Genomic DNA, 9770 nt, shown 5'->3' on the forward strand with positions numbered 1-9770 from the left:
TTGATATATGACAATATCTACTTTCGATCACGTGTTACGGGGCGACTTAGACGGATAGCGCGTCATCTCGCCTTCCCAAATTTTCTCCTTCTGCAGCTCGAATCCAAAACATCTATCTATAGTACGGAGTACAGGGGAAAGATGTTTAACTCGGTGAATCTGAGCAACTTCTGCTCGCAGACGCGTAAAGACCGGACATCCGAGTTTGCGGATAGGACGGGCTGTGCCTCTAATATCTACCTCCCCAGCTGCACCTACTACGTCCCCGAATTTTCCACCGTATCTTCGTTCCTTCCACAGGGGCCTTCGCGGCAAATTACGTACCCTTATTCCACAAATTTGTCTCAAGTGCAACCGGTACGAGATGTTTCCTACGGCCTGGACCCCTCCAGCAAATGGCACCATAGAAGCAACTATGCGTCTTGCTACTCAGGAGAGGATCTGGTGCACAGGGACTGTCTTCCGCCATCCACCATGACAGAAATGCTCATGAAAAACGAGAACGTGTACAGCCACCACCACCATCATGCCAGCTCAAATCACCCCTCCACCGGTTTCTACTCCGGCGTGGGGAAAAATAACGTGCTCCCTCAAGGTTTTGATCGCTTTTTCGAAACAGCGTACTGCAACGCGGACAATCAGCCTGACCATTGTTTACAAAAGAGCGAGACGAATAAGCTAGAGACTACGACCCAGCAACCCAGCGCCGTTTCGGGGGTGGACGAAGTGGAAAAAGACCCGGAGGATGAGGAGGAACGTACAAATTCGGGCTCGTGTACCTCATCAGCTACAAAGGACGGCAACACGAGCAAGATCAGCCACTCGAGTAGGTACCAAAGCCGTAAATGGGGAAAGGTTAAGGGACTAGCCCGGTGTTTTGTCGGTCAGATTTTATGTGGAGTTTTATAAGCATTCAAAGGATTTTATTATAACCTACAAAGCTCTTTCCTCCAACGAAAAGAATTTTTACGATGGGAACGCGCTTTGAAAAAAAAGGATGTTATACACAGACACTGCTGTCGTGGAGTCTGTGAAATTTTAAGAGTGCGCTATTGTGACAAATGCTAACTTTGATCATGAACTTGCTTTCTCTGCTGTCGAGAGTAAAAATCAATTGGGCAGAACACTGCTTTTGGCGTCCTGTGAATTTTGTTTTACCAGCTTGCATGCAAAATTGAGCAACCTCTATTAGCTATAGTCCAGATCGTGATTTGAGTTGAGATACCATGCGTTTACATGAATAGTGTCGAGTCAGTGTGTGAAGAGTGAATATCTATCTATCTATCTATCTATCTATCTATCTATCTATCTATCTATCTATCTATCTATCTATCTATCTATCTATCTATCTATCTATCTATCTATCTATCTATCTATCAACTGTCTGTCTCATCTCCTCATCTGCTCTTATTAGCAAATGCATTTTCAGATATACAGATAGTTATCTGGAAACGTATCTGCAAATTAGCTAACTTAATCACAGATTATCTATAACGTCGTGGAAACAAAATGGTACAAATGGCCGAGTACACGATATGCAAATTACACCTTTTAAATAAAAGGCTATTATAATTTTCGTAGGTTAGTTTTCTTTATAATGGCAGCTTCTATATGTTCCTGGAGTCAAAACAAGCAATGGAGGCCCAGTCACAGATATTCATTCATTTATATCGCGAACTTGTAAAGTTTAACCGTTTATAACGAATGTGGTTTCAAGTGCACTTTTACCTTATTTATGCACCGTTAATGTCCGTACATAATTTTTGCGCAGAGGATTTAAGGTTCGACAAAATAAAAAATTAAAAAATTAAACTAAAAAAACGCTCGCATTTGTTATGTCTAAACGTGGTCTAAACGTTACATTTCGGGTCATAGATATTTATGCCTATTTGACTATAAATTACCATTTCTTGGTTACATTGCACGTATTAGAATAATTCAGAATTTACTATGTTTTAACATTACTTTTAATATAACAGTATGCTGCAAAGTAATGATCTGAACTGTCCTTCTGATGTCCCCAAGGTACCCCTCGCACGAGAAAGAAGAGATGTCCATACTCCAAATTTCAGATTCGCGAACTGGAACGAGAGTTTTTCTTTAACGTTTACATCAACAAGGAGAAAAGGCTGCAGCTCTCCAGAATGCTAAACCTAACTGACAGACAAGTGAAGATCTGGTTTCAAAATCGGAGAATGAAAGAAAAGAAATTAAGCAGAGACCGTTTGCAGTATTTCTCTGGGAACCCATTGTTATAAACCTTGAACTAATTTTATCAGATTAATGTCGATTTTACTTGATATTTCCGAAATCTGTGGTTATTTGAGTCAGAATTGGCTTTACCAAGTTAATTAATGTATAATCTGAATATATACTTAGACAACATTAGTGGCTAAATTTATACGAATCTTGTTGTGGAAACTGCGGATTTAGTCCAATAATCAAGGAGACAATTTGAATTCAAATAGCATTTAAGGAATCGAAGTTCAACCTTATTTTATGTCGTTCTGAATAAAATGTTTCAGTCTATACCAATATCATTGCTTACACCGATATCATTTCGAAAGTAGCTTTGTCACAAAGCAATAGGCTATCATTTGTTAGAATTCGCGTTTAATGGCTTTAGTTGTAAATATGTAACATAAAACAGTCAATTCGTACTTGGGGCTGGAATCGTCATACTTTTTTATTTTACATTTCCGTCTTCTTAAACTGTGACTTGTACAATCTGTAACAATGTATTCCTTGTACAGAGACTATGCAATGTGCATTCGTGATTGTAAATATAATGTTAAGTTCCTTTTCCATAACCTTGCTGCTATTTTCTTTATATTGCTCGGGCAACCTCGCGTGCTTTACTCTGTTGTTCATTACTTTAAATTATTTGTTTTATGTTATACCCAGTGATCTCTCGTCTTGTAGAAAGAGAGCGCAAAGATTACACTTGGTCTGTGTACGATATATGATACTGATACATCACATAAGAAATAAATATAAATATTGTGGCCATATTTACATATGAATCGTGACTGAATTTCAGACTCTGAAACAAATGAAAAAAAAAGTGTGTTGCATTTAACGTTTCAGCAATTTGTGATTTAAGTGCAATAGTGCTGTGGAAACAGTGACATCACTTGAAAGAACCATTCACAGTTGGATAATAAAACGCGCGCACGCGCACGCGTAGACGCGCGCGCGCGCGCACACACACACACACACACACACACACACACACAAGCATTTTAGTGAAGTTTTTTAACGTTCATTAGTCCGCGATAAAGGATGACTGCCGATGTATCAACTTTGAACTGTGTTTCAGAATATGCTTTCTTAATGAACAAACACGGCTACGCAGTCAGATTGTACGGGGAAAAGACAGAAGGAAAAGATAACCTTCTTTAGTACCTACTAAATGGAATCGCCACTCTTGTAGTCTAGACACTGCCATAAAGACAGAGGCCCTAAATGGCTATTTTCTTCTCTTAATTGCACCGTCTGTTCGTAGGGAATGGCGTTCACTTCCGCAGTAAATAGTAAACAACAAAGTCTTGCTCTTCGAACAAAGAAACTTGAAAGAAGTAAGAAAATGAACACTGGTGTCTTACATGTCCAACAAGCCACTTCCACCACTAACTCCTGCTGTAGTCATTTTGAATGAAGAACCAGGGCCTTTTGCGTTTTTTGTTTTTTTTGCTGAGCATAAATAGGTAGACATCTTGTGTTACGGCTCCGCCTTCATTTGTTCGTTTACGAGATTTAAAAAAGAATTGAACGGGCTGGAAGAGTGAAATCGATGGCCGACAGTACCGCAGGGATTTGGACATGCATGTACGCTCTCTCTCTCTTTTTCTCTCTCTCTCTCTCTCTCTCTCTCTCTCTCTCTCTCTCTCTTTCTCCTTCTCTCCCTCTTACTCATCCATTCACACACAGCTGTGCATAGTCAATACATAACAGTAAAATGTGTGCATGCGCGTATGTGTGAAGCATAGAGAAAGCGAGTCAGAGAGAGGTTGGCGAGACTCCTATTGCAGTGTGTATGCATGCTTTAGGTCATTTTGTGGCTTTCGGCATACAGGCTTGTGGGGTACATATGTGGGTACAGCTCGCACATGTGCATATGAGAAAAAGGGGAAAATATTAATGAAAAGTTGTTTTTGAACTTCAGTAATGTCAAGGCCTTCACCTTTAACCCACTGCAATAAAAGTGGAATCAAGGACTCCCTTTAGCCAGGAAATGTGTGGAACAGCACAGAGAACCAATGAGTTCAGTGAAAAAGCAACAAGGAATGTTTAAGGAGCCAAACTTTGACCCTTCACATTAAACTACACCATCTTTAGCACGCCCAGTAAATACACTTTATTGTCCCTGTAAAATGTGATATTTTCATGCATGAAATGTGTTCTCACTTTGGCATGTATTCTGGACATTTATTTTCTGTTTGTTTTCCAGTGAGTATCTACCAGCAATCCACCCGACATTTTAATGTTGTTTTAGTAGATTTTTAACAGTCATTGTGCGCTTAGTAATTGCGCTTAGTAAACAGAGAGAGTGCGCCAGGAACCCCCTTTCGCAGAGAAACACCATCTGCAGGTATGCTACACCGATTTAACAAGCTACATTAGTTTCAACATACCCATTCTTTCACTCTTTGAGGCATTCCACTGTGCCTCCAAATATAGAAACGAGCGCGTGCGCGTATGTGAATGTGTGTGTGTGTGTGTGTGTGTGTGTGTGTGTGTGTGTGTGTGTGTGTGTAAGCGAGCGAGCGTGAGCGAGAGAGAGAGAGAACTTTGAAAGTGGATGGCATTCATGCTGGCGGAATTGTGGGAGGGATAGATAGCAGAGGGAAAGGGAGGGAGGCCCATAGCCAAGGATCAAGGCTAAAGGACCTCACTAGCCACACCCACCAACCTTGGCCCCGGCTCAGTGACGTAGATCATTTGTCGAATTCCTTTGCCTTGCGTCGTCATCACAGTGAAGAAGAGGCCCTCCGCCGCGTCCCACCTATCAAGCCAATGAGCTGAGGGGTCGTCCCGCAGCCTAGGAAGTGGCGTGTGTGCCATCCCATGAATCGTGTTCACGAAGCCGAAATTTGTTCTGTAGCCTGCGTGATTGACAAATGTGACCTTTTCAAAGCAAACCGTGGTTTTGGTGAAACGGGCTTCGGCCCGTATGTTATTGTGTAGGTGTTGAATTTATTTCTGAAAGCGCAAAGAAAGAGCAGTAAAACAGAGTGGTCGGCGGAACCCAGCTGAGCGCAGAGCGGAAATGGCGGAGACTTCAGAGACACCAGCATCTGACTCCGTGTCTGGTGTCTGAATCCCCATTAAACTGAAATCCAAGCTGGATGTAGATTTTATGTCAGATTTAATATATCTAAAAGGAAGCACCCCAAAGAGAAAATAATCAGAAATATCTTTTATTAATGTGCCTTTTTATTGGGGAAATTTATTAGGGAACACATTCTGAACACAGTTAAAGAAAAACGCCTATTAATAAAATGTACATTTTCAGACTTCCTTAAATAAACATTTATATTTCAGTTGGGGGCTAATGCATTTATTTCAGTCACCGGCCAGCATTACATTAACATATTATTCCCTCTGGGTACAAAAGAACTAATGAATTACAACGGAATTCTTTTCCAATTAGCTTCTGCGACTTTTCATCATTTTGGTATTCATATACGTACACATGTATCCACGTGTAGGTTTGTATTTGCAATTTCTTCTCTCTCTCTCTCTCTCTCTCTCTCTCTCTCTCTCTCTCTCTCTCTCTCTCTCTCTCTCTCTCTCTCTCTCTCTCGTGTTCCCCCCCAAACCTTATTAAATGCAACATATTGTATAGCTACATATGTTACAGGCGTCTCTCAGCTACACTGAGGTACACTGTTGCTTCAAACAGGCGCAGTTTAAGTTTAGTCTTGTCGTTTATAATGCCGCTTGCAGTATACCTATTTCATTTCCTATGGATGTGATGAAAAGCTGTAAATATTCTCCACAGTGGTGCTCATTTGTATGGTCCTACATGATATTAAAATTTAATAAAATGCGGATGTGCTTTCCGATTACCACTGTCTGATTTATAATTTTCTTTAAGACGTTACATGCAGCAACCATAAATTTCTATCCAAACGCAGTAGGTGGATTTTAGTTTAGTGAAAGAAAATGTGTAAAAACATGTTACTTCAAATTGAAAATGTATTTTATGGTAGCTACTTTAAGTCCGCCAAAGGTTCGGAGTACCGTAGTGTTCGGTGACAGGTCGTAGGACTACTTGGTGACTGCTTAATTTTGAATTTGATATGCCACACATTTGCTGTGGTCAAGCATTTAGCTGTGAGTATTAAAAGGCCTACGCAGCATCGAAAGGAACATCGTATCATAAACAAACATTTTAAAACATCTAAAAATACCCACGGCCAACTAAATATTACTAAGGGCCCTAGTAAACTAAGTAAGCAGACTTTGTCGAGTGTCTTTGGATCGGAACCTTAACAGTGCAAGGTTTTGTCAAATCTGTAGTGGCGCGATCAATTAATAGGTATTCTAAACAACTCGGAGACACAGAAGTCACGATATTAAGCGATCGATGCTTCTGCACTTATTCTCATAGACATGCACCTGAATTTGTCGTTACACAGAGAGGAAGAGAGTATTCAATGAGCTGTTTAAATTTTGAAATTAAATTATATTGCAATGTACAATGAATCCGTCCTTCAGAATACTTTATTGTGGTTAATAAACATGTACATCACAGTTTTGCAATCACTTTGCAACTGTTCAGAGAAAATGCATTTTGAAATGATTTTGTGACAACAAACTTCACATTTTCTGATAACCAATGCCTAAAACAAATTTTCTTGAATATTTTTTGAGAAGTTTGTTTCCAAATCAGAAATCACAAACTGGTATTTAAACGCCAACATAGAATTCCAATGAACATTTCATATATCACTGGAACCCTGCTGTACAAGTGATGGACTATAAAGGTGCAATACTATAGTAGACTGACGCACACAGCAGAACCTGCGCAGATATAGCATTGCATTAACGCCAGTAAAATAATTTTGTCTTGTGTTTTATCATTATCCGTGTTGCGCGTCACATAGCTAACAGCCTGCATGAGCCAGTATTGTAGAAGTGTGTATACGCCGCAGAAGTATCAGCACTAACTTATCTAATTAAAATTTCTCAGGTTCTTGTGACTTTTTAAACCTAGTTCTAAATTTATTAATTAGGTGAGCATAAATTAGGTGAGCATTAAATCCTCACATTTCTAATAATGAAGGAATAATGCGCACAAGACGTTATTCCCGAAGAAGCTATGAATAACTTTCTTGGGACACACTAGCGTAAAGAACAAAGAAATTAAAACACCTCACACTATTCATCCTAATATCTCGTCAGTCCCCCTGCTTTTTTGTGATACTACATTTTAATGACCTCACTATTTGACAAGCATTCAAAGAAATTCAACAAGGAGAGCTGCTGAAAGTGTCTTAATGACAGACAGAAGAATCAACCAATGAAAATAATCCACAATGCCTCGTGAAGGGTCATTGGCAGTGACCTCTCTGTTGGCCCTCCTGAGAGAGAGAACGCCTTGCGCAAGACACTGGCAACCAAATGGCTTGTTTACAATGTTTTAACAATGTATTGTTGTTTTTTGTTTGTTTGTTGTTTGTTTTCTTTCTCTCAATCTGTTTTTTTAAAACCATTTAATCTACGAATAATAAACTATTATGAAATGGCCTATAAACACCAAATTACATAGTTTATTTAACTTTAAATTGAATATTTTATATTGACTGAACTAAATTTATCATGAATGCTGAAGTTTAGAAATTCCTAAATTATTATGTTTTTACATTAACTACATCTAAACGTAAGAATAGAAATCATTATTATATTAGTAGAAATGACAGAAATCAGATTACAACTCAGTGTTGCAGTATTCTTAAAATAGTCATTTATCTTTTATTCACTCATTGTGAAATTATATTCAGGACGTACAACGTTATAGGCTATCCTAAAACACCATACACTGCGACAGAGAACTAAGACAAGTATTCAGAGAAAAAAAAGTCTAATCACCTGCAAAGAAACATTTTCTATTTCATCCCCTTTATATTGTAGCAAAGTGGATTCATCGACGGAATTAAAAATGAAATACTTTTTCTATATATACATAATATGCAGACCGATCTGAGAGTGTGTTATTAACTAAAACGGAACAAGTTTTTTTTTATTTACTTTTTTTTAGCAAATTGCTTAAAGTTTATTCATCAATCTATTAATTTGTCCACATAGATTTTGTATCAGATGCCACTTTTGGAACATTCCTAAACACTAACTAAACCAGCACAGAGTAGACCACAAATGACTACAGAGGATCGACTTTTTACAGATTTAAAACATTGTTAGAGAAAATAGACAACAGATACGTTAATATATGAAATTAATTTAACAACAGGTAATACAAATAAATAAATATATTTATTATTATGACAGTATATGTCCTGGTTAACATCAAAAAACGTATTAAATATGTATAGGTAGGTCTATTTATTTATTTATTTGAATAACTATATAAGGTATAGACTAGAAACATCTAACCAAACTACAAAAGTATATAATAAACATTTATCTCAATTGCGTAATACATTCCACCTTAAAATACAGGAAAACTTTGGAGAATGTCCCTGCTTAATTACCGACGGGTTAATTCGGTAGTTATAGCCTATATAAATAGGCCTTAAGTAGGAGTATAACACTGTAACTGCAGCACTTCCTAGAAACAGCATTAGCCTATTAAAATAAACTTTTTGTTACTTTTAAAACACACACGATCCCAATATCAACATCCAAGACACAGAAGACATGACGGATAGCCAACCGGAGGGCGAATATCACAGAATGACAGACATACCTCCGTAGTGCGTAATATGACATTAAGAATCCTTCGTCCAAATACAATATACGTTAATATAGGTGAACCCTTTATCACAGTCTATGAGGCTGTAAAATTGTGTTGTGCTGACTTCCTTTTCCAGTTATTTACCACGTTTACCAGGCGCATCATTAATTTACCTGCGTTTCTGGCTTTGTCTTCTTGTGTTCGCATAAGCCACGTAACTGCTCATTTTACACAGTCGACTGCGCTTTGTTCTTTGTAAAAGAGATGTCCTTACACATATGTGTCGACTAGATGGCGCCATTGCTCCATGTTATACCACATATATTCACCAACTTGACCCCACTGACGTCAATACAGTCTAGAGCATCAAGGCCAATTCCAAAACGCGATTGGTCTAAAAATCACATGACAGGGTACCTTGAATCCATAATTATGTTGCTGATATTTTTCGCCCCCCCAAAAGATGTCAGCGTCCTACTGTCCTTATCCTCTTCGACATAAGCGAGATTGCCTTAAAACATAAGACCATCACGCTCAATAGCAAAATGTCATGTCCGAACAATGTGGCAGCCGGTTCATTCCTGATGGATTCGCTGGTGGGAGGAACATCTCCATACAGAGGTGAGGGTTACTCTACTAACTCTGGAATGTATATGCAAACGTCCGCAGAATATGGCTGTCAGATGATGAGAAATGTAAGCATCGCCGGTACCCCTCACCCGAAACGGGACGAGTTGCAGCCGAGCGGCGTGCATATCGGCGGCTATCAGCAGACACATTACCTGTCGCCGCGAGACGCCTGGACGGCGGGCTCTAAAACTTACAGAAGCGCGCAACCTGTTGCCCAGCC

The 9770-nt window shown here is 39.0% G+C and overlaps 2 protein-coding genes across 2 annotated transcripts in view; both read left to right on the plus strand.

Annotated features, from left to right (window-relative positions):
• Positions 1-44: 44 nt before the first annotated feature.
• On the plus strand, positions 45-3011 carry hoxc11a (homeobox C11a). The gene is made up of 2 exons (XM_026998619.3): positions 45-826; positions 2026-3011. Exons 1-2 carry the CDS (start codon positions 142-144, stop codon positions 2256-2258), a joined length of 918 nt encoding a protein of 305 aa, XP_026854420.2. The 5' UTR covers positions 45-141; the 3' UTR covers positions 2259-3011.
• Positions 3012-9331: 6320 nt separating this feature from the next.
• hoxc10a (homeobox C10a) overlaps positions 9332-9770 on the plus strand; it is a 3973-nt gene continuing 3534 nt past the window's right edge. Inside the window, exon 1 of the mRNA XM_026998792.3 lies at positions 9332-9770. This exon is cut by the window's right edge and continues 434 nt beyond it. Coding sequence (XP_026854593.1) covers positions 9466-9770 — 305 coding nt within the window. The 5' untranslated portion in view covers positions 9332-9465.

Source organism: Electrophorus electricus, chromosome 21 (assembly GCF_041902795.1).
Source record: "Electrophorus electricus isolate QZ-2024a chromosome 21, ASM4190279v1, whole genome shotgun sequence".
Lineage (NCBI taxonomy): Eukaryota > Metazoa > Chordata > Actinopteri > Gymnotiformes > Gymnotidae > Electrophorus > Electrophorus electricus.

What these genes read in the sequence shown, in the direction of transcription:
- hoxc11a (XM_026998619.3), top strand. Translation starts at nt 142, where the DNA reads ATGTTTAACTCGGTGAATCTGAGCAACTTCTGCTCGCAGACGCGTAAA. An exon ending in GAGCAAGATCAGCCACTCGA is followed by an intron (nt 827 to 2,025) that starts GTAGGTACCAAA and finishes GATGTCCCCAAG; the next exon opens with GTACCCCTCGCACGAGAAAG.